General features: G+C 45.3%; 2 protein-coding genes across 2 annotated transcripts in view; one reads left to right on the forward strand and one right to left on the reverse strand.

Annotated features, from left to right (window-relative positions):
• Cdc45 (cell division cycle 45) overlaps positions 1-519 on the reverse strand; it is a 29067-nt gene extending 28548 nt beyond the window's left edge. Inside the window, exons 1-2 of the mRNA XM_028770482.1 lie at positions 421-519; positions 219-278 (exon numbers count right to left, since the gene is read on the reverse strand). Of these exons, the coding sequence (XP_028626315.1) occupies positions 219-278; positions 421-471 (111 nt within the window). The 5' untranslated portion in view covers positions 472-519. The remainder of the gene's footprint in view (positions 1-218; positions 279-420) is intronic.
• Positions 520-1182: 663 nt separating this feature from the next.
• Positions 1183-23505, forward strand: Ufd1 (ubiquitin recognition factor in ER associated degradation 1). Its single transcript, XM_028770481.1, has 12 exons — positions 1183-1314; positions 3655-3787; positions 4214-4246; positions 7259-7380; positions 9380-9510; positions 11627-11699; positions 15518-15586; positions 16237-16302; positions 16736-16783; positions 17688-17776; positions 18306-18387; positions 22615-23505. The coding sequence occupies exons 1-12, from the start codon at positions 1312-1314 to the stop codon at positions 22687-22689; spliced, it is 924 nt and encodes a 307-aa protein (XP_028626314.1). The 5' UTR covers positions 1183-1311; the 3' UTR covers positions 22690-23505.
• Positions 23506-23894: the final 389 nt, after the last annotated feature.

The following is a 23894-nucleotide window of genomic DNA, read 5'->3' on the forward strand; positions in this document are numbered from 1 at the left end:
AAAACAACAACAACAACAACAAACCACTGCTTACTTGTCTCACCGTTTGCACTATACTTCTCTTGTCCCAGTATAGGTCTGAGATGACCCTTTGGGTTCCTCATCTCACGTCTGCTCCTTCTGGTCCCTCCCCTTCTGCGTCCCATCTCCTGTTGGGGCCAACCCTGTTCCACCACCTCTCGCCCCTGCCCAATCTTCCTAAGGTGTTCAAAGCCCACCTGAAGGATCTTGCAAGCACACAAGGCATCCACGTCCGAGGCCACAAAGAGAAGGACCCTCTGTAGAAGCAAACGCGGACAGATGAGTTGAGCACAGGGACGCCAAACTCTGTGACAACACCCTCCCGGCCCATTCACGGACACTCGCCCTCATTCCTCCCCTCAGATAAAGCTTGGATCAGGGTCGTGGAATGGGAGTCACCTGGTTGTGGAGCAGCTCGTAGAACTCTTTGCGGAAATCGGTCACGAACATAGCCACAACAGCCGGATACCTGGAACTGGCGCTGAGATACCGACAGCCCCAGAGGTCCTCAAGACTCCCGCCAAATCACAGCTCTTCCGATTGGTCCACGCCAGTAGCCAATAGTTTTTAGCCTTTCCTCCTTTCTGATTGGGTCCTACTGGCAATAATGCTCTGCTATTCGCAGCTGGGTAAGATCCGCCCGCCACACTCCCCTCCCCCTAAAGAAGCCTTATCTTTACTCAGGCTGCGAAACCTTGTTGCTAGTGTTGACGCTTACTTCCAGTTACCCAAAACCCCCTACGCTTAGCGGACATCTTTACTTTGGGAAGAAATGTCTAGAATCGGACCCTGGAATACTCAGAAAAAAAATACTCTTAGACATAAAGTAAATTCAGTCACACATAGTTTGAAGGTGGCAACTACATTTTAAACGAACTGTTTGTCGAATTAGAGTGAACTATAGATTACTTCCGCCCGAATACATGATGGCGGGGCCAACGCCGGAAACTCAATCTGCATTCTGGGTATTGTAGTCAGTAACGAGAACGGCTCCTACCAACTTGTTCGGAAGGGAGTACTATCTAAACATTATAAATAATCGCTGTCCTGTGAAATCATTTATCAAGTGTTTTAATGTTTACTTTAAATAATTTTCAAACCTCAGCCCTTTCTGTTTTTCCGCCGCTGACTCCAGGCATCTGTACCCCCCTCCCGCGGTCTCTCGTCACTTCCGGCGAGCCTCTCGCGGGTTCTGGGTTTCGGAGCGGTGGCCTCGGCTGCTAAGAGGGAGCTTTGGGTATCTATTATAAGGTTCAGGAAAAGGAGCGGCATCACCAAACTCTGTCAATCATGGTGAGTTGGCCGGGGATCGCAATCCTTGTGATGCCAGAGCTGCCCCTGGAGCTCGGCGGGGAGGGCCTGGACTTGGTGGCGGAGGTGCCGAGTCACCCGGGCCTGCGTCGGGCCCGCTCCACTGTCCCGAGCGCTTATGTCCCAAGTGGCATTCAGAATTACGAGCCGCCTCTTTTCTTCTTAGCTTGTCCGAGTCATGATTCGTATGCCTTTCGGCGGGACTGCTGCCTCCCCAAGAGTAGAAAGGAACCTCCTACTTTATGTCGGTAGTTCTCATAAGTGCTCGACACGCAACAGGTGAACTCGAAGTTAACTGGAGAGTTCTTGGGGAGTAGCGCGAGGGAGGAGAATCCGACGGACATTAAGCTCTGCCAAAGTTCCCTGACCTTTTATTTAGTAAAGATCATGTCTTAGGATGTATGTCACCTTGTGTTCATCATGTTGTGATAACGACAATAGGTAATATTTGGGACGCTTTTTTTTTCTATCAAAATATACTTATTTAATTCTTGCGTTCCCCAAGGAATATAGGTAGCTGTTACACTAACCGAGAGAACTAAAACTTAGAGAGGTAGTATTCACGAAAGCGAGGCACAGAGGTTGGAAGTCAAGCCCATCTGGCTGCAGTGATGTCTCATCACTACTGTGTATAGTGTTGACACCATGCCATTTGTTTGTTAGAAACAAGAAGTGGTTATTCGATTTTTATCGTAGTGTCATTGTTAAATCAATATCTAAGTTTATTTGTGTAACCAGAGCTGACTGCTTGATGTGTTAGGCATCAAAGCTTTATAAAGGAAGTAAACACAGGTGGTAGAAGCCTGAAGGAGGAGCATACGGTCATGTTCATCGGTGGATGAGTTGGAAGGATACAGTTATGGTTAATATATACTTTCTGTATTCTATTTACATTTTAGAGAGGAACAGTAGGTTACATGGATGGCATAGGGGAAGGAGCTTTGACAAGCACACACACCCCTAACCCCATCATTCAAAAAAAAAAAATTTTGTGGGTTATGCACTTAAGACTGAGTCAGACAAGCCGGGCAATGGTGGTGCACGCCTTTAATCCCAGCACTTGAGAGGCAGAGGCAGGCGGATTTATGGCCAGCCTGGTCTACAGAGTGAGTTCCAGGACAGCCAGGGCTACACAGAGAAACCCTGTCTTGAAAAACCAAAAAAAAAAAAAAAAAAAAAAGACTGAGTCAGACAGTTCTGGTGCTTAGAGAAAAAGATAAAAGGCTGAAAACTTCTGTGCTAGTAACTGAAGAACAATTTATTGATGGGAGATGTTGGTATGCACATGAGCTTGAGAATAGAGGCCTGGGCTGGGTATGTGAGTCTGTGTATGTGAAGGTCAGCAGACTATCTTGGATGTAGTTCCTCATGTCTTGACTTTGCTGACTGGTGTGAGAAAGTACTTGATATGCAGGATGCATGTCTGTGCTGTGCTGTGAGCATCTGAAGAAGTACTAAACCCTGACCCCTGCCAAAGCAAGGGAGGCTTGCTGGAGAAGAGAAAGGATTGTAACTAAAAGCCAGATGAAGGACTACATACATGGGCAAGTGCTTTTCCACCACCTGCAGTGCTGGTTTTTGTTTCTTGCCCAGTTGACACTCAGGACATGTAGGCCTTTAATGAGGATCTCCTCCTGAACACTGGTTAACATCTAGTCTTGGATGCTCCCTGTCCCCATACCTGCTTCTTGTCGTCAAAACTCACAGACATAGGTGTTTTATTGTTATCTTCCTTGTCTTTCATATCAGGTTCACCAGGGCACAGGTAATATCTGCCTTCTTAGGACTCAAACATTACGAAAGTGATGTCCCCTAAAGTCTAGATTAGAGCCACATAAATAGTAGGCACTCAGGGAAAGAGATGGCTTCTGAACACTATGTTAGGAGATGGTGGGTGCTCAGTAATGAGTCTCTGTGAAGTGTATGTAAGGTCCAGCTTTGATCTTGAGAATAGCAGAAACCTGGTTTTATATTTTAGTAAAGTTGCAGTGTCTATAGATAATGGAAACTGGACCTGGGGGATGAGTCTGGGGGAGACAAAAGGGATTGAGGTTCACTGTGCTACCTAGGCAGTCAGAACATTCTGGTTAATTGAGATTCTAGTTTACTGTGTTCTTTGACCACGTTTATAAGCGCTGATGACTTGCTGTGTTTAGTGCTTGGCCTAAAGAAACATACATTTGAGCTAGATACAGTGGCCTACGTTTGTCCTAGCTATGTGGGAGGCTAAGTCAAGGCCACTGAACTCAGGACTCGATGACCAGCCTCTTTTCTAGAAGTACTTTTGTTTTAATAATAATTCTATTTTTTTCTTTCTTCTAGTTTTCTTTCAACATGTTTGACCACCCGATTCCCCGGGTCTTCCAGAACCGCTTCTCTACGCAGTTCCGCTGCTTCTCCGTGTCCATGCTCGCAGGGCCTAGTGACAGGTCAGATGTGGAGAAAGGAGGGAAGAGTATGTGCCTGTTCTTATTCTGAATAGTAGCCTTTCCTGCCCTAAACTCCACGAGCTGTGTAGCCTTCTAGAGCCCTTATTCTGAAGAGTAACCTTTCCTGCCCTAAACTCCACGAGCTGTGTAGCCTTCTAGAGCCCTTATTTTGCATGTGGGCACCAGACACTAACATTATTGTAAAAATGTCACTGTCCTAAGGCATGAGTGGTGGGAGTAGGGTGCTAATTATGTGTGTTGATTAAGTGCCATTCAGAGCACAAAAGTAAATTACTTCAAGTAAGATTCTTTATGAAAAGTCATCATGAAATTCTGGCTACCCCTTAACCACTGTTTAAAGCTTTTAAAAGACACATCAGAAAGTTTACATCTTGCCTTTGTTCTGTCCTTTTGTTTTATTTACTTAATATTCCTGAAATTTCTTTTCACAGTAATTATGCCACCCTCAGCCCTCGATCAACTCAGTAAGTACTTTCTAAATGACTCGACAGTTTGGGAGATATAAGTACAGAAGCCAGAAATGGGCATAGGCTTTTCGTTGTGCTTAGATCCAGGTAACATTTGTCAGGATGTGGTTAGAATCCTCTTTGGAGGGTGTGCTGGGCTAGAAGGACCATGGACAAGTACCTTAGATGAGGCAAAGCATGGTCGTGCTTTCCACTGCAAGGGCGCTATAAACACCAGTCAGTAAAGGATATTTTTCTGTTTCTTCTCACCCAAGCCTCTTCCCCCATTGCCTGGCTTGTCTCAAGAACTTGTCTAAATACAAAGGAGCAGCACTTTGCATAGTGCTTGAGTAGTTCATACTGTGGTGTAGGCTCATTAGGTTGTCTCCTAAAGGAAAAAAAAAACAAAAACGGCTGATCTACAAGAGGGCTGTGAAACAGATCTTCACCTCCTTTTCAGATAGCTCTCCTGAGCTCCAAGCCTGAATTTTTCACTTCCAATGTGACATCATATCCTGAGGTATCAAAGGTTGAGCTGCCACTTTCTCTTCCTGTGCTGGATAAAGCCATTGCGAGACAAGCCCCATGTTTCCTTTCTCAGGTTATGGACAGTCCTAATTGTAGATGCACTCTTTGCTTTGGAAACTTGAAGATGCTCCCATATTGAATTCATTCTGTGGAGACTGGTTATGGAGATGTAGTGGTGACTTGCAGATGCTACTTTGCTGTGTTTGGGCTTTGAACTTTGCCCTGCTCAGCTACTGGCTTAGCTTCTCAGGATCTTGGTATCTCCATTAACCAGGGATGCCATCAGTACCGTTCACTGGAGCTGTGGTGATAGTTATAAGTGGGGAGGTGAACTATAACCAGCTCTAGGTGGGACTGTCCAGTGGAGACGTCTCCTTAGGCAGCAGGTAGAATAGAGCCATGGGGTTAACAAGAGCCTGTCATTATAAAGACAGGATGAGTCCTTAGTCTTGCTTTTGGGTGAGCTGACCAAGGAGCCCAGGTGTGTATCAAGGAAAATACTTGGGAACCGGATCAGTGGAATTTAGGCCAGATTAGAGCAACATTCAGACCTTTCTTTGTTTGCTTTTGCTGTACTAAGGATTCAGGCATGCTAGTTGAATGCTTATTCACTGAGTTAGAACCTCAGCCCTTTAAAGCCCTTTTTCTTCCTTCAGACTGGGTCTCACCCAACTTAATTAGGGTAACCTCAAACTTAAAATCTTCCTGCCTTGACTTTCTGAGCCACCATGCTCAGCTGTTGAGACCTTTTAAGTGGTGGAAGAAACCCTCTGTAACCAAGGAAGACAAGGGAGTCTTGATTTGTGAAATCCAGGTTATTGCTCAGGCTGTGGAGTTAAGTGTTGCAGGACTGGGGAACTCAAAGTCAGGCTCTCCATCGCTCAGTGGCTGGAGGGTGCTAGAGTTTTCCTGACTGCCTCTGCCTTGGATCTTTGGCAGGAGCCTGGTCTGCAGCACCCAAGACCGTGCATGTCTGAGTCAATTTGTAGCTTCTATGGCTGGGGCTGTTTTAGTAACAGAGAGCCTCGCTCCTTGTCTCAGTCACCCTTGTGCTGGTAAGATCACCTCCATTCCACAATGAGGCACTTTTCTAAGCTGCTTTGGAGCTTCCTACCCAAGCTCTTCCCTGGTTAACTTTATTCATTCAACATTTAGAGAGAGGCCAGAAGTCTGCTTTGCCTCCTGATGCTTAGTGGACTTTACTTGCCAGATGTGGTGGCAGGCCTCTGAGTTAGAGGCCATTTAGGGCTATGGATTGAGTCTTAGTGTGTGTGCTTAACCTGACAAGCTGCAGTCTACTTCAGTGGCAGAGTTCCCTGACTTCAGCAGTCTAAGTCTGGATCCCAGCACCACCACTTCAGAGCATGATCACTTAGGGCCTGTTACTTTATCCACATGCCTCAGTTGCTCCCATAATATAAAAAGGGAAGAACGGTAGTGCCTTCTTCATTATTCTGGGAAGGTTAAACAATTGTCCAGGACATGGCAAACACCACTCAGAACCTCTCAGATCCTTCCTATTGCCCTGGTCTCCTGGTTTTTTCTGGTTTCATGTGGCCAGGCCCTCCTTCCTGCCCTTGTGCCTTTGAGTCAGTGTTCTAGTCCAGTTGCTGGCTCCTGCCCTCTGTGCAGCCCTTAACTCACAGATCACTGGAATTGAGAGACATGTCATGTTGTAACCTTCTGAGCTAGGTCTGCCCTCTGGCCTAGATACTTGTCTCTGTTCCATGTGTTCTCCTAGTATCTCCCTTCCTGACTTATTCTCACGCCTGACCCCAGCCATCTTGCCTAATTGAGGGTCATTCCTTGAACTAGCTGAGTTCTTCCCATCCATTCCTTTGCTTAGCTGTCCCCCTTCCTGGATTGTGTGTCTGGTAGCTGACATGGAAAGCTGGGTCTTTAGGGGCTAGGAAGCCTGTTCCCTGGTCTTTCTCTCGCTCCTCTTTGCTTCCCATGGTGCTTGCAGTATGTACTGGTGCATGTCAGTTTACAATCTCAAACAATCTAATTAAAAACCTTTAAAGGAACAAACAGGTTTTCTTTTTTTGTGGCACATGGTTGGCACTTTAGTTATTGATGAATAAATGAACATGCTACTTTTAAGAATCATGATTTCAGGGTTGGAGAGATGGCTCAGTGGTTAAGAGCACTGACTACTCTTCCAGAGGTCCTGAGTTCGATTCCCAGCAACCACATGGTGACTCACAACCATCTGCAATGTGATCCAATGCGCTTTTCTGGTGTGTCTGAGGAAAACTACAGTGTATTCATATACATTAAATAAATCTTTAAAAAAAAATCATGATTTCAGAAAATCATGTTTATGCTGGTGCTATGTGACTAAGTCACCGAGCTCTAGGGCCACATGGTATATTCTTGCAGTGATACCCCTCTGAGTAGAACAGTAGGGGAATGTGGGGGCATTGGTGGACAGGGTTTCCTTCACAGGAGCTGGTGGTAAGTGTGGTGCTTGATTGTGTGTTGTAACATCTTTGTTCTTAGGCCGGCTCAACATTACCTATCCTATGCTGTTTAAACTGACCAATAAGAATTCAGACCGAATGACACACTGTGGTGTACTGGAGTTTGTTGCTGATGAAGGCATCTGTTACCTCCCCCACTGGGTGAGTTGAGCTATGAAGGTCTGTAGAGTCTGTCTCTTGGGGACCTCATGAGCAAAGACACACCTTTTCCATGTGTGTGCATGTCTGAGAGTCCTTTCAAGTAGAACAGCCCAGTAAGAGGAAGACATCTTCAGCAGTGTGCTGTGCCATGTTTAAAACATCATCCTTAACTGTGTAGACACGGGTCATGTGAAGGGTGTCATTATAGACCTGGGTCCTTCATCAAGGGCATGAGCAGTCCCAGAGCTTACCCTAGAGCAGGGCTCCTCAGAAGGGCTGGCAGGACTACGTAACACATCTGGGAGGATCCTGAGGTGGCAAGCATTCTGTGGGGTGGTTTGGATACTGCAACTCCAGTGCTTCCCTTCTCTCTCTCCTTTCAGTCCTAGCCCAGTTGACAAGCTCAGCTTTAGGAAGCCTTCACAGAGAGGCGTGGACCTTATTCTTTGTGCTTTAATGGTGTCAGGTGTCCTGAAAGGCCCTGGGCAGGCTATGGGTGGAGCTGAGGACACAGAAGTGCTTTGTCTACTGTACTTGGAGGCCCTACTGCCACCACAGCAGTGTTCTGAAGCTCAGTCCCCACCTGTTTGCTCTATCACAGTGATCAACACATTTCCTTTTTACAATTGCATGTGATTCAAGTTCTAAAGATTTTTTTTTTGTCACTGCCCCCCCCCCTTAGGGTGCTTGATGAGCTATGGCCCCATGTTGTCCCCAGCAGAAGTCCTGCTTAGACTTGCAACTCCTACTTCTAGGCGTTTGTGTGTTACCTGTCTCCTTGCCCAACTTGCTGTGGGATGTCTTACTAAAGCTGAGATCTGACATGCCTGTCACTTACACTCAGCACTTACTGTCCTGTTGTAATAGCAGGCCTGGCCACTGAAGCTGCACTGGACGGTGAAGTGTAGGGCAGTGACTCTTTCAGTCCTTCTCTTCCTGCAGAGGCCCCGTGGCTCACCTGTGGAGATGAAGTGTGAGGTAGACAATACTGAGCTCCGAAAATTTTCCCTTTAAATCCCTGTCGTGCAGTTAATAGCTACAGATTCTTTGACATCTTTAGCCTTGAAAGCTATCTGAATTTCTTTCCCTGAGATGCCACATGGCCCTTAGGAAGCCAATGGGAGTATGGAGACTTGTTTTTCCAGCTTGCTCTTGCTTTGGAATGTTCTCAAAGGAATTTGCATCCCTAAAGACTTGCTTGCTTGGGGTAGCCTAGCATAAGTGGGGCTGGCATTGGGGCCCCTAAAGATAAAAGGAGTTAGAGGTGTTAGGGAAGGCCAATGGAAATTCACTCTACAATTCTTTCTACTTGTGCATCTATGTATCCAAATTATTTTCAAAAAGATCTAAAATTAGCAAAACTCCATTCTGAGACCTGTAACCTATCCCTCTTTTCTGACCCATGGCTCTCTGTCTCTGACTTAGGTCTACTGGTGCTATAGTGGCCTGGTTTCCTACATGCTAGATTGTCACAGCCTTTGTTCATCTCTTTCTGTTCTCGTCCTCAGTCATCATCTGTCTTACTGGGTAGTTAGTGGGCGCATGTGTATTAGTGTTTTTATGACCCTTGGTAGCAGACATGTCTGGGGCCTTCCATGACTAACCTTTCCTTGTGTGGTCTGTCTATTGTAAGTGTGGTCTTGATTGCTTCAGGACCTTGAAAACTGCTTGTGGGACAGCTTTGGAGCTGTGGGGTAAGCATCCCAGGGAAACATTGTGTACAGAAGGCTAGAAACTGGTGGCCTGTCAGGTGGCCTTGGCAGAGACAGGCCACAATGCAGCCTCACTTGAGTCCCTTACTTGCTCTGCTTTCCAAGTGCATCCCCCACTTGGGTTTTCTTCTATGCCATATAGCACAATTAAATTGCTTGTTCCAAGTCTTCATCCTAGGCCCTTCTACCCAAATAATACTTGGACCCACTCAGTGTACTAACTGGCAGATGTTAACCATGTAGGCTTCTTAATTTTAAAGAGTTTCATGCTGATTTCTTCTCTTTAGATGATGCAGAATTTGCTGTTGGAAGAAGGGGGCCTGGTCCAGGTGGAAAGTGTCAACCTTCAAGTGGCTACCTACTCTAAGTTCCAGCCTCAGAGCCCAGATTTCCTGGATATCACCAATCCTAAAGCAGTGTATCCTTTTGACATAAGAGTCCTCTGTAGCCAGGCAGTGGTGGCACACACCTTTAATCCCAGAACTTGGGAGGCAGAGGCAGGCAGATTTCTGAATTCGAGGCCAGCCTGGTCTACAGAGTGAGTTCCAGGACAGCCAGGGCTACACAGAGAAACCCTGTCTTGAAAAATGAAAAAAAACCAGCATGGGGAACTATACATTGGTTTCTGATTGACTTTGTGATTGGTAGTGACATCATTTGGCTAGTACATCCTCTTGGTCCTGACAAGCAAGTCAGGGCTCTTTGGCTTTCTGCAGTCACTTGCAGAGCCTTCTTTTAGTTTTGTGGCTACGTGGCACAAGGACTGAGGTACGCAGTGTGCGCAGTGGGAAAGCTTTGTGGCCTCTGTGGAGCCCTTGCTCAGAGTCAGCTTGAACTAGGTAACCAAGCCCACTTTGTGCTCAGACTCGGAGCCTATTCAAAGTAAAACAGTAAAGGGTGGCCAAGTACATTTTCTGGGTTTTAGCAAGTGGGAAGGAAAAGTTGTATGGTTTTGTTCTAAAGATTTTTTTCTTTTATGTTCACTTCTCAGGTTATGGTATGTATATTTATAAATGTGACCAGTGTGAGTGAAGGGCCTGTTTTGTGTCACGATGTACATAACAAGACTTTGTCTAAAGACAAAACAAAAATCTCAAACAGCATCATGGGCAAGTAGAATGTTTGAAAACAAACATACAGTCAGAACCTGCTTTTACTTCCCTTGCCACCTGTCACCTCTCTCCATTCACTGTCTAGAGCAGGCTGCTGTGCCAAGGGTCAGATCCTGGATGCCAGTGGGCCTTGGCAGAGGCTCTTTTGATGAATGGGTCCTAGACAGATGGCCTTAGTGAGTTGTGTGAGCCCTAGACACAGGCCTGTGTTGGATACTTGTCTCCACTTTGTAGACAGTAGTAGAGGTGTCCTGTGCTGCAGGCAGGGGACTTCTGTGAGAAGAGCTGCTTAATTTGTCCATCAGAGTAAACTATACTGTTTTGCTGTCAGTGTGGGATGGGTCTTGTCTTCACCTTCACCTTTAGGATCTTTGTGGTTTACCATATTATAATGTAGATTTATGAGATTACTTTCAAGGAGGCCAGAAGAAAAGGGCATTAGATTCCCTAGGGCTTGGGTTATAGGTGGTTGTAAACCATTTAACGTGGGGACTGGGAACGAAACTTTGACCCTCCAAAAGAGTAGCACACATTCTTTACCATTGAGCTGTCTCTGCAGCCCCTGTTTTATTTTTTAACTTATGTGTATGTATGTGGATATGTGCATGTGGGTCTAGGTGCCTTTGGAGGCCAAAAGAGGGTATCAGATACCCTAGTTACAGGTGATTGTAATCTGTCAGTGTGGGTGCTGGGGACCAATCTTGGGTCTTCTCCAAGAGCTGTACTCACTCTTAATGCCGAGCTCTCTCCTTGGAGGCTTTTTCTCTGTTATCATAGGGAAAGGGGATCACTTTGGTTAACTGTTGTTTCTGGATAGGACTGATAAGGTGAAGGCAGTCCCGTGTTTGTGTGGTTAGTTTTTATTTTCAGCTTGACTGTTAGTAGGCATACGTAGGGTTATTTGTGAGTATTTTTTAAAAAGAGATTTAACTGAGGAGGGAAGACCCACTTGAGTGTGGGAAGCCCATCATGTGATCTGGGTCCCAGGCTGACTAAAGGGAGAAGGAGGAAGCAAGTTGAGAGCTCTCATTTCCTTTTCTCTGCTTTCTGATCCACCAGGTGTGACACCCACCTCCACAGCTGCAAGCCTTTCCTGCCCACATGCCCTCTCCCTTCATGATCAGCTGCTTTAGGGCCCACTGAACCCAAATCAATCCTTCCTAATGTTGCTTTTGGTTGAGTATTTGGTTTTGGGAATGAGAAAAGGAACAAAGGCCGTGTAGAGCAGAGGCGTGGGGAGCGATCACCATAGCATTTGCCAGGGCCTGCCAGAGTAATTCTAGGAGTCAGTCTCACTCACCTGAGGTCAGCCCTTCATCTGCTCGATGGAGGCGGGTTCCTTCTAGAGTCATTGGAAGTAGTAATCCGTTGTGTAGTTGAAGACATGCTGCTTGTTGTGTTGCCTTGACAGTGTGTATGCAGATTAGAAAATGCACTGAGAAACTTCGCCTGTCTGACGACTGGAGATGTGATCGCTATCAACTATAATGAGAAGGTAAAGGGTGTTCTGCTACTGTGCCTGTTTGCCAGAGGGAGGGAAATGACAAGAGCTAAGAAGTGATTCCGTCTAAGTATTTCGGTGACGCATAGCATTCATTGGGGTGAGTTACAGGAGCACGGGTGACCAGGTGCTAGTGACTTACAGAAGCTGCATCAGTTAAGTTCTATACAAGTCACAGGGCCACTCTCAGGGAGGGGCCTCCGGTGACTTTCCTTCTGCTCTTGGTGGATACCAGGAATGCCTGTGGTACATACACATGTATGCATGCAGGCAAAACATTCAGAAACTTAAAATAGAAAAAAAAAATCTTCCCTTCCTTCTTTCCTTCCTTCCTTTCTTTCATGTGTTAAAAATGCCTCTGCTGGCTGACCCTCGTGGTACATACTAGTTATCATACCACCTAGGTAATGGTTGTAGGTTCAAGGTTTCATGAGACTTCCCACACCCTCCATAAGAGAATGTTTGAATCCACAGTGAAGAGTCATAGTCACTGTCCATTCTAGTATTGAATGGGGCATTCTAAAAATGGCTTTTATCACCTAATTGCTGCCTACTGTTTAGTTTTCTAAAATTTCCTGGGTTCACATTTAGAGCCCTAATTTACTCAGTGTTGATAGTTAACTTTTTGAAGATATATATGTATAATCACTGGATTATCTCCCTAGCCTTTCATGGTGGTTAATTTGATTGCTATTTGATAGGATTTAGAAACACAATAGAATCAAAAACTGCAGTATGTCCACGAAGGACTGTGTAGCTACAGCTCAGATGGGAAGGCCCATTCTAACTGTAGATGGCATGGTTCCGTGGGTCAGTGTCCTAGACTCAATAAAACCAATGCAAGTTGAGCATCAGCACTCACTTGTGACCAGCTGCCTGGAGCTCCCGCCTGGACTGTGGGCCAAGACAAGCCTTCCTTAGTTGTTTCTGTCGAGTATTCTATTTTGTCAAAGCAATGAAAAACGTAACATGCAGAAAGTGTTATGGACTGATTATATTTCTATACAAGTAAGCTTAACATTTTTATACCTATTCATTATACCTCTGCTTTTAATAACATCTGTTTAGACTGGAGACATGGCTCAGTGATTAAGAGGACTTGTTGCTTTTGCAGAGGACCCAGTTCATTTCCCAGAACCTACAAAGAGGTTCACAGCTGCCTGTAGCTCTGGTCCAGGGGCTCTGACAACCTCTTCTGGCCTTTGTGGGCACCAGGCATGCATCTGGTACAAACACATACATATATGCAGACAAAACATTCCTAAACATAAATCTTCTCTTTTTAAAATATGTCTTTAAAAGCTTTTGTTGGGGGCTGGTGAGATGGCTCAGTGGTAAAGAGCACTGACTGCTCTTCCAGAGGTCCTGAGTTCAATTCCCAGCAACCACATGGTGGCTCACAACCATCTATAATGAGATCTGATGCCCTCTTCTGGTGTGTCTGAAGACAGCTGCAGTGTACTCATATATACATAAAATAAATAAATAATTATTTATGAAAAAAAAAAAGCTTTTGTTGGCTGAACATGGTGGTGAATGCTAGTAATCTATGTGACTATGGCAGCAAGGTTGTAGGTTCAAGGTTGGTCTGGACTACAAAGCAAGTTCCTACTTTCATCTCCATACCAAAAGCTTTTCTGTCTAAGCCATGCTGGGAAGGACCAAAAACAAATTAACGGTGTCTCTGTCCTTGCAAAACCCTCTGTTGAGGATCAGAGCCTGCTGTGGGGCAGAATGCTATTGATCACTTTGAAGTAGAATTTAATTACTTGAGGTAGTGCCTCTTGGGGTCTCATAGGAGCATACATTATCTTTTTTTTTTAATTTATTTATTTTATTTATAAGTACACTGTAGCTGTCTTCAAACACACCAGAAGAGGGCATTCAATCTCATTACGGATGGTTGTGAGTCACCATGTGGTTGCTGGGATTTGAACTCAGGACCTCTGGAAGTGCAGTCAGTGCTCTTAACCGCTGAGCCATCTCTCGAGCCCCCGAGTCCGCAGTCCGCGGGCTTCCTACCCACAGAGCCAGGACCCAGAGCGCTTTTCCGCAGCCACCGCGGGCTCCATTATCTTTTAAAATTTTTTTATTTATTTTACATGCATTGGCACTTAGCCTGCATTCGTATCTGTGTGAAGGTGTCAGAACTCCTGAAACTAGAGTTACAGACAGTGAGCTGTCCTGTGAGTGCTGAAAACTGAACTTGGATCCTCTGCAAGAGCAGCTAATGCTCCTAACCAACCGCTGAGCCATCTCTCCAGCCCCCTGGAGCATACAGTATCTTAGATGGCTCTTCCCTTAGCCGCTTCCTAACTTAGGTCTGTTGAGTCTTACTACTGCTTATGCTCATCCATGGTTCTGGGCTCTTAGACCATTTAGTTGGGTGAAATGGCAGGTTTGTTCTCAGAAAGCTAAAGAAGGCTTCACTTCCCTGTTATCCATAGAGTATATTGATGGGAAGTGTAATGCAAGTCTTGCCATCTTGGGCTGTCCCACCATAGGCATGGAGCCTAGCATGGTAGATGCCTCTCACAAACTAATAGCTGTGAAGCTGGGCCAGGGCTGACACAGGCCTGACACTACTGTAGGGCTCAGTAGTGACCGCAGACTAGGTCCCCACAACTGTCACTGAATCCTGGTCAGCTTCCTCACGTGATATGGGGATACTCTGGATAACGGGAAAGTGAAGCCTTCTTGAGCTTTGTGGGAATTCACCTGTCATTTCACCTAACTACATTGTCTTGACTAAGAGGCGTAAGAGCCGATAACCATGGCTTCATGTGGTTCTGTGCATCCAAGGTCAGGTCATCAGCTGGTGTTTACCCAGAGAGCCTCTGCTATTTTATTTATCATTTGCTTCTGGAGTGCTGGGGATTGAACCTGGGACCTTGAACATACTGTACAAATGCTCCACAGCCAAGCTGTAGGGCTGGTGAGGTGCAGTTAAAGATGCTGGTCCTGTGAGCCTGGTGATCTGAGTTTGATCCTGGAGCCCACAGGTAGGAGAGAACCAACCCCTGAAGGGTGTACTCTGACCTCCATGTGGACTGTTGCAGATGTATGTCGATATAGGTGCCAGTGTGTGAAACAGCTGAGTTCTATATAACCCTAGCCCGACTTCTATTCTCTTTTCTTTCCTTCCTTTCCTTTTCCTCTCCCTGCTTCCCACTCAAATTTAAGCACCACAACTCATTTGTCATTTTGGGAGAATAGACTTAGCACTATTGGTATGAGCATTCTTACTCATCTCCTTGAACACTTAGCTAATTCTTTTCTTAGATTGTGACTTTATAAACCAGTCCTCAGACTTCTCAGACCCTGGTAAGCTTTATCTTGTCTTTATGTTCTAAAGACATGTTCTTGGTTTTTTGTTTGTTTGTTTGTTTGTTTGTTTGTTTTTTGTTTTTCGAGACAGGGTTTCTCTGTATAGCCCTGGGTGTTCTGGAACTCACTCTGTAGACCAGGCTAGCCTCGAACTCAGAAATCCACCTGCCTCTGCCTCCCAAGTGCTGGGATTAAAGGCGTGCGCCACCACTGCCCGGCAGATTGTGATTTTAGATAGTAGAATTTATAATTATATTAGAATATTAGATTTTAGATGTTAGGATAAATTAGATATGACTGTCTAGACCAGGAGCAGTCTTTTGCAGTCTGGAGCGGATTGACTTGTGGAGTTAGGTCAGCGTGTGGGAACTGGCAGCTTTCCATTCAACCTGAAGCAGCACTGTCAGTGCTGGGAGGAGTGATGCAGCTGTGATGCTCGCCCGTGCTGCCAGCCCTGCTACTTCCTCTTTCTGTTCTTTCTGCAGATCTATGAGCTTCGTGTGATGGAGACCAAACCTGACAAGGCTGTGTCCATTATTGAATGTGACATGAATGTGAGTGACTTTCCACTGTAAGTGAGGTCAGACCCCATGAGAGTGTCACACAGAGGAAGAGGAGGACAATGCTGCCAGCATAGGAGAGGTGGCCATTCACTTAGTAGTTCCTCCTAGGGAATAGAAGTGGCAGTTGACTGTACTTAAAGTGACTGGATCCACAGTCACCTCGGGCCTGTCAGAGAGTGAATGTCTCAGTATTAAGAGCTAAATGAAAACAAATTATTGATAGGACTCCTGGTTGTCAAGGGGAAAAAAAAAGGTTACACTGTCTCCTGCTTCCTTTGATTTACATTGACATCCTAAGGTGTCAGACTTTAGAAAGGGAAGAGGGATTAATGGTTGCTGGGAACATGTGGGTCATTGTAGAACTATTAGTACCTTCCCTGAGGTAATGGATATAAACACTTCCATGGTGATACGGTTATATTTAACTCTAAACACCCTCCCTCCCATGCACGCACGCACGCACGCACTCATGCACAGTTCCCAACAATAGCTTTGTGTCTATAATGTATCAGTGTCATTGTTGTGATATTGAACAGTATAAAGCACTATTGTTGGGTATACTGGACTCTAAAGCTTTTGTCTCAGTTAAGAAAGCAGAGTGTGGCGCATCTGAGAAGTTAACTTTTATTATCAATACACAGGTGGATTTTGATGCTCCCTTGGGCTACAAAGAACCAGAAAGACCAGTGCAGCATGAGGAGTCAATAGTAAGTCATTTTCTCGAGCTCCTCCTGATATTTTTGTACCTGTGCTTCTTTTGTTTGTTTTAATTACATTTAAATACGTTGTGTGCGGGTTGTGAGTGTGTTTGCCACACATGTGTATGGAGATCAGAGAACAACTTTTGGGAGTTGGTTCTCTTCCCACCATTGGAAACCAAGGATTGAACTCAGGTCTCAGGCTTGGTGGCAAGTATTTTTACCAGGTGAGCTGACTTGTTGGCCTGTTGGTGTGTCTCTTTGTGAGTGCAGGGCTAGCTGGGTCATAGTCCTTGCTCCTAGGAGGAGGCTTGCCTCCTAGGAGAATAATGTGTTCCAGCTGATGAAGACTGGGGCACCTGTGGAAACAGGTTCTGAGGAGAGCTGACCACCCATTCCAGGAAGCTCATGTCCTGTTTCTTTTCTTTTCTTTCCCTGTCAGGAGGGAGAAGCTGACCACAGTGGCTATGCTGGAGAGGTGGGCTTCCGTGTGAGTACCAGGCACTGTGTGTCTCTCTGGATCCTGATGCCAGGAACTATTCTCAGTGACGATTTGTGAACATTAGCAGGACGTGAGCTCTGGGTACCCAAATGAGCAGACAAATGAGGCACTTGCTCAATTACTAAACCATTTTTTTTTAAACAGATTTAAATTCATTTTTTAAGAAGATTTATTTATTATATTTATATAAGTACACTGTAGCTGTCTTCAGACACACCAGAAGAGGGCATTGGATCCCATTACAGATGGTTGTGAGCCACCATGTGGTGTTGGGAATTGAATTCAGGACCTCTAGAAGAGCAGTCCGTGCTCTTAACTGCTGAGCCATCTCTCCAGCCCTCAAACCTTTTAATATGTGCTTTCTCTTGGGACCTTGACAACCCTAAAAGGCTTCCAACTTCTGTTGTTCCTTTCAAAACGTATGCCTATCAGGACTTGTGTATGGCCCCTAGGTGTGTGTGGGGGTGTCCACTACAAAGTCAAATTAGTATAATAGATCCTCACAACCCTCCCCTTAGGCTCATTTGCTTTACCTCTGAAAACACATCCTGCTTTTATTTGCCTACACCATTTGAAAGTAAGCTGCATGCTTGCTAGCCAGGCTCCCTGGTAAACAGGAGAAGTGGCTCATGTGCGGGTGCTGACATGCTGGGAAGCAGAAGAGCAGGTATGACTAGACAACAGAGATCAGCTATCACTGCTGCTGCCTGTATTAGAGAGCTCTTAGCCTTCCTGCAGTCCCTTGAGGGGCTGGTGGAGATATCTTGGCTGGGAGCACTCAAGAGAAGGTCTGGCAGTGCACCAACTCCCACTCTTCTGGGGTCTCTGGACAGAGGCACATGGTTGCTCACTCTTGAGGTTGAGCATGCACCCTCTTGTCTCCCTTGTCTAGGCCTTCTCTGGTTCTGGGAATAGACTGGATGGAAAGAAAAAGGGGGTTGAACCTAGTCCCTCCCCAATCAAGCCTGGAGACATCAAAAGGTAGGTCTGTCCTAGTCTGTCCCTGATGAATGTTTGCCATTTTCCAAGAAAGGTTTGACACATGGGCTTTGTGTCAAAGTCCAGGACATGGACGAGCCTCATTCCAGTGTTGGAGACAGAGCAGCAGGCTACTGAGTAGGCTCAGGCCCTTGCTCACTCCCTGACAGTGGTAAAGCATGATGGTGTCTGTCCAGGGATTCATAGTGAACCCTCTTTTGGTGGCTACCAGGTAGGGGTAGGATGTGTTAGCTGTCTACTGTGTGTGTGACCAGGAAGAGAACAGGAGATGGGATCCACTGGAGCATTTTCAGAGGAAGTCTAAGGCTAGACCAGTACCCACAGTTCCTATCCCACAACCAGTGTTTTTACTTTCTGTTCCCTCCTAGCAGATACATAGAGAGTAGAGCAGTGTATACTAGACAATTACCAAGTAGGCACTGCTGTCTCTCCCTACCTTCCTCTTGATTGTCAGAAGCAAATCTTAGTTCTCCTTGTAACTAACCTTTCTCCTTGTCTGTAATCTTCACAGAGGAATTCCTAATTATGAATTTAAGCTTGGTAAGATCACTTTCATCAGAAATTCACGTCCGTTGGTCAAAAAGGTTGAAGAGGTAAGTTTATTTCATTGGTCATAGAATTTACTTACTAGTGGTGACTGGTGTTTCTGCCATTCAAAATAGAGTGCTTTTGCGATATTTAGGCCCCTTCTTGTGGTCCTGCTGTTCCTAATGGGCTGATTACTCTGTAGAACCATTGCAGGTCTATTGACTAAGACCTGGCAATGCAGGGGTCAAGAACTGACTCTAGGTTCTGCCACGAAAAAACTCTGGAGCCCAGGCGGGTTTCATCTTCTTTTTGCTTACAGTTTTTTCAGAGTGGGAAGTTGAACCCAGAACCTCACACAAGCTGAACTGTACTCTTGCTTATCACTGTTCTTTCTAACCTAGAACTAGAGCTTACTGTTTCTATACAGTGGCTCCTGAGTAAGTGGTATGACTGTAAGACAGGGACAGCATGGCTGAGTCCTGCAGAGATGAATATGTGAACAGGCCCAGCTGACTCTGGTTCGACATGATACCTGGGAATAAGTGCATGTGCTCATAGGAAACCAAACTGACCAAAATCAAGACATTGACTGTTAGCACAAACACTGTCATGAAGGTTCAGGTCTCCTACAGCCCTGGTACTGCTCAGCAATGGTGACTAGCATGATACTGGCTCATAGAGTCAGTGCCAAGTCAGGTGCCAGGTATCCCCTGTGTGCTTAAGTAACATCTCATTACTGAGATATGCCTGTGAGCTTCATGTTGTGGTTGCATTTGTACAGATGCATGGGTACAGAGCCATATCCCCTAATCACCTCACACATGGTATCTGTAGCACTCCATCTAGAAAGTGAACTTCACAAAGACATCAGGACAGCAAGCTTCTATGGCCAGCATGTTCCTGTTACCGGGCATGGGGGTGGGGGAGCTGCCTTAGAAGCAGGAGGCATTACATGGGAACTTAGTCCAAGGCAAGGTGTTAGGCATTAGTTATAGGTGTCTCATCCTGCTGCAGATTGCATTCTGCACAACATCTGTGTCTGAATTGCAGCCACCCAAGTGTGATGGCTATTTCTAGAATACCTATGTCAGACCCTTGCCTTTCCTGGTTCATTTCTCAAAGGATCATGCTTAGCTGGTCATGGTGCAACTGTAATCTCAGCAACTGGGAGGTTGATGCAAGAGGATCCGGGAGCTCAGAGTCAGGCTTTGCCAAAGGAGACCTATCTTAGAAGAGAAGGAAGGGAGGGAAGGAGGGAGGTGGAAGGGAAGGAAGGAAGGAAAGAAGGAAAGAAGGAAGGAAGGTAGGTTGGTTAGTCGATCTCCTTGAGGGGTCTCAACAGGGCAGAAATCAGCCGTGCTGTGAGACCGTGTGAGACTGCTGGATCATTGCCAGACACTCTTGGCTACTGAATTTGTTCTGCTCGAGTATTCTGGGTGGCCTGAGACAAAGACTAGGGTGTTCCTGGCTGGACTGCAATCTCCTTGCCGCCTGTAATGTCCCTTAAGCTGACACACACTGTTATAAGGTCTCCAGGCTTGGAACAGGCCTCCATGAAACCTGCCTACGTCCTTTATCAGATATAGTTTAGCTTTCATCGTACTCACAACTCAGTGTGATTTATAGAAGGGAGAATAAGCTGGCAGGCACAGTCACAAATATTTGTGAAGTTAAAGACATAGCTTTACTCTATCTTCAAAGCCACTAAAGTTTTGGTGAAAGGTAATGGGATAATAAGTTTGGAAGAGAAGGCAACTTCAGCAAGGATTTGACAGAAGGACAAACAGAACCTGCTTTTAATTAGAGTGAACAGCTACAGTCTAAGCCTGGCCTGGGAAAAGCCAATCGGCAGTTTGGTATAGATCCCAAAGCTCTCAGAAGCAAACGAGAGGTAAAGATAGAATACCTATTACAATGCGTTTAGAGTCACAGCACCTTTCCCGACAAAGCAAGACAAAAATTCTAAGAGGAAAAAATCTCCAGCCTAAAATTTTGTACCCAACTCTTTCTAGACTAAACTTTAGCCTCTCAAAATTTCTGTGTTGTTCTCACAATGTGACTGTTTGAATATAGGGCCCTTTACAAGGCATAATTAAGGGAAAATGGGGCCCTAATTCAAGCTGACCTATTTTCTAGTTTTCCCAGAAAGAGGGAATGTGACTATATAGAGGAAAGGACAGGTACAGGCATAGAAGGACCATTTTCAAGCCAGAGGGGTCTGAAGACACCTTGGTCTCAGCTTCTCAGCATGCTCATAAGTTATTGTGGTATTGTAGCCACTAAGTTCGTAATGATTGACATGGCAGCTCTACCAGACTGGTTCACTAGCTGACCTACCATCAGTACACCAGGTTCAAAACAAAAGAATTTTCTCACATGTATGACCAGAAAAAAAACACCTTTGAGAAGCTTTCTGAAGACTACTTGAATGTATACCTCACTAAAGAAAGGAAGTACAAAAAGCTGAAGCCAGTGGCAACTCACACTGAATCTCAGCACTGATGAAGCTGAGGCAGATAGAAAGTTCAAGGCCAATCTGGGCTCTAGTACAAGAAAATGGCAAGTCCTAGCTTGGGATATACCTTCAAACAGATGAAATTGGTCAAGTCTTGTGCTCAGATGGAGGAGAGAGAAGTCAGGACAGACAGAAGGCTGTGTGGCAGAGGCCTGCATTCTATAGTTCACATGTGCTCTGCACTTATGTGCTTGGCATCACATAAACGTTGAATTGCTTCAGGGTGCAGTAGGTGTGAAGATGTGTTTTGGAAACTGCAGATTTCCTCTGTTGTAAGAAAGCAAGAGGTAATGCTTCAGATCTTGAGCAGTTAAAAGAAGGTGGGGGTAAAACCTACTGTTTTTGCGGTGTTAAAGAAACAAACATGCTAGTGAAAGAATTGATTGGTAGTGTTTCTTATGGTTAGCTGGTCTGAATATACAGTTTTTTTTTTTTAAATGTGCCTCTTTTAAGCTAGAAATTCCCTTCTAGAAAAACAAAAACAAAACAAAAACCAGAACTGTGTGCAGTGAGCCATTTATCGCAGCAGTGCCAACCAGGAAGTAAGGTATTTTAGATTAGAAACTCATGAGTTTGAGATTTGGGGATTAAATAAATGTGTGCAGCCGGGCGGTGGTGGCGCACGCCTTTAATCCCAGCACTTGGGAGGCAGAGGCAGGCGGATGTCTGAGTTCGAGGCCAGCCTGGTCTACAGAGTGAGTTCCAGGACAGCCAGGGCTACACAGAGAAACCCTGTCTCGAGAAACCAAACCAAATAAACAAATAAACAAATAAATAAATAAATAGGTGCAGAAAGGTGACTGGAAATGCTCTTGGGTTGGTGCAGTTGAGAGTGATTTTCTTGGAGCAGTATAGTTTTTACATTGAAACGGTTGTTGTGGGGCTGCAGCGTTGGCCAAAGCTCTGAGAGCACTGACTTCCTCAGAGAAGCCAGATTCAATTGAGATGGTGGCTCAAACCTCTGTAACTTCAGTCCTAGCTGGGCTCCACGGGCACTGCATGTATATTTTACACAGATGTATGTAGGCAAAACACCTGCACGCATAACATTTTGGAAATATAAAATAATTTTTGTGTAAAAGGTTCCCAAGCTATCATGGTTGAATTTAGGATTTTTCAACTTTCTAGTGATGTGAAAGTGATAGCTGTTCAATAGAAATAATGCTTAGAGTTTTGAATTTGATTATTTCCTGGGCTAACAGGTGATGGGATCCTCTCTGAGTGTTGGATGACAGCAAGGAGCCACAGGTTCCCTTCCCTCACATGGTCACAAGGGGAGGCTACCAGAGCACTGCAGTGTAGCTTGTAATTGAGTTGGGTATTCAGAAGGGAGATGTATGAAATGCCTTTTCTACTTAATGATAACTTCAACTGAAAATGGCTCCTTAAGACATAACCGCCTCCATAAGTTGAGGAGAAGTTGTACAGTAAATCTAAAAACAAAGGTGGTGGTAGACTCTCACAGTTGTGATTTGTGGGTTTCTCAATGGCCATAAATTCCAGAGATACTAGATACTTATTTATATGTGCGTTTGATTGCCGTGTGTGCAGGTGCCCTGGCAGCTCAGAAGATGAGTCAAATCCCTTGGATTTGGAGACACTTGTGAGCCGCCCAGCATGGGTGCTGGGAACTGAACCTGGGTCCTGAAAGAGAGGAACACACTTTTAACCACTGATCTATCTCTCCAGCCCCTCCAGGGCATTTGAGTCCATAGAATAAAATAATTATTCTAAGCTTTGAGAGTTTCTGAAAATAATATCCTATTTTCATACCTAGGATGAAGCTGGAGGCAGATTTGTTGCTTTCTCTGGAGAAGGACAGTCACTGCGTAAGAAGGGAAGAAAGCCCTAAGTCCAAAACTGTTGGCTGACTGGAAAAATAAAAGATCCGATTGCAACTGGCTTACAGTTACTGGCTCTGACAAGTTCAGAGATGCTGTGTTATTTATGGTTTGTTTAGAGTCACTTAAGAACTATCAAGCTTGTTCTGGATGCAAAACAGCAGAACTTGGAGGTTGTGTGCTTGATCTGGGGGGGGAAAGGGGGAGAGCGCACTCGGGTCCTATGGGTGACTGCCTCTTCCACTTCCTACACTTGGCTCCAGGGCCCTCCCAGGGCTTCAGCAGAGCAGCCCTGATTCCTGACTTTCTCTTCTTTCCCATGTCTATACACGGGGCAGTGTCTTTAGCCCATCATGGGTACTCAGGCCAGGACTTGAGTACCTGACAAAGATGGCCTCTGTTTTCATTTACAGTGACTCAGAAGGGATCTCATCCAGATGAATGCACTCTCGTTTTGATCTGCTTGCTCTCAGTGAATTTCATGATGAAGCCAGATGTGAAAGGCAGAATGAATACATGCTTAAGTTCTGTGCCCCCGTTACATTTATTAGCCAAGGTTCTGACAGTTTGTCTTTTTCAAGTACTAGGATTGAACTAGAACCTTATGAATATTAAGTATGCCACACACTCTACCACCGAGGCTCATTCATCCATGCCCCTTTTTCTTACTGTGAGGCTCATCCATGCCCCTTTTTCTTACTGTTTTATTGTCCTCAGATCTATTTGCGCTTTGTATGATATAAGATCTTTTGACATGCTGACCCAGTTATTTAAATTTTGTTCCTTGAGAATAATTCTTATTGAATTAAATAAACTGATTAAAACTTGCCTCTAGCTGTTTGATAAGGTATACCGTGAACTGGTGGTTCAGAAGTCATAGGAATGCCCCTTACAGCAGCATTTCATCTACCATTAGAAGACTACTTCTGAGACTTGTGGAGGCTGTAGGGACAGCCTGGTGCTTGGAGTAGAGCTGGCCAGGCCTAGCAAGGTCCCCATGGAGGGTGCACTTTCCCTCTAGGTTGATAGCTCCAGAGTATGTCCGTTTGCTCTGAGAAATATCCATAAACATGATAATTGACTCCTAACTCTGTAGCACGGACATGTCACTGTCCAAATGTGGCTCTGGAAGGCATAAATGCTGTGGTAACCTGCCAGACCTGTCCTTTGGGGGTATCTCAGTTTCCCTAGCAGTAAGGCAGCCTTCATCTGTGGG

This window comes from Grammomys surdaster, unplaced genomic scaffold (genome assembly GCF_004785775.1).
Source record: "Grammomys surdaster isolate TR1022 unplaced genomic scaffold, NIH_TR_1.0 202, whole genome shotgun sequence".
NCBI classification, from domain to species: Eukaryota; Metazoa; Chordata; class Mammalia; order Rodentia; family Muridae; genus Grammomys; species Grammomys surdaster.

What these genes read in the sequence shown, in the direction of transcription:
- Ufd1 (XM_028770481.1), top strand. An exon ending in TGTGGAGAAAGGAGGGAAGA is followed by an intron (nt 3,788 to 4,213) that starts GTATGTGCCTGT and finishes TTCTTTTCACAG; the next exon opens with TAATTATGCCACCCTCAGCC. An exon ending in TGCAGCATGAGGAGTCAATA is followed by an intron (nt 16,303 to 16,735) that starts GTAAGTCATTTT and finishes TTTCCCTGTCAG; the next exon opens with GAGGGAGAAGCTGACCACAG.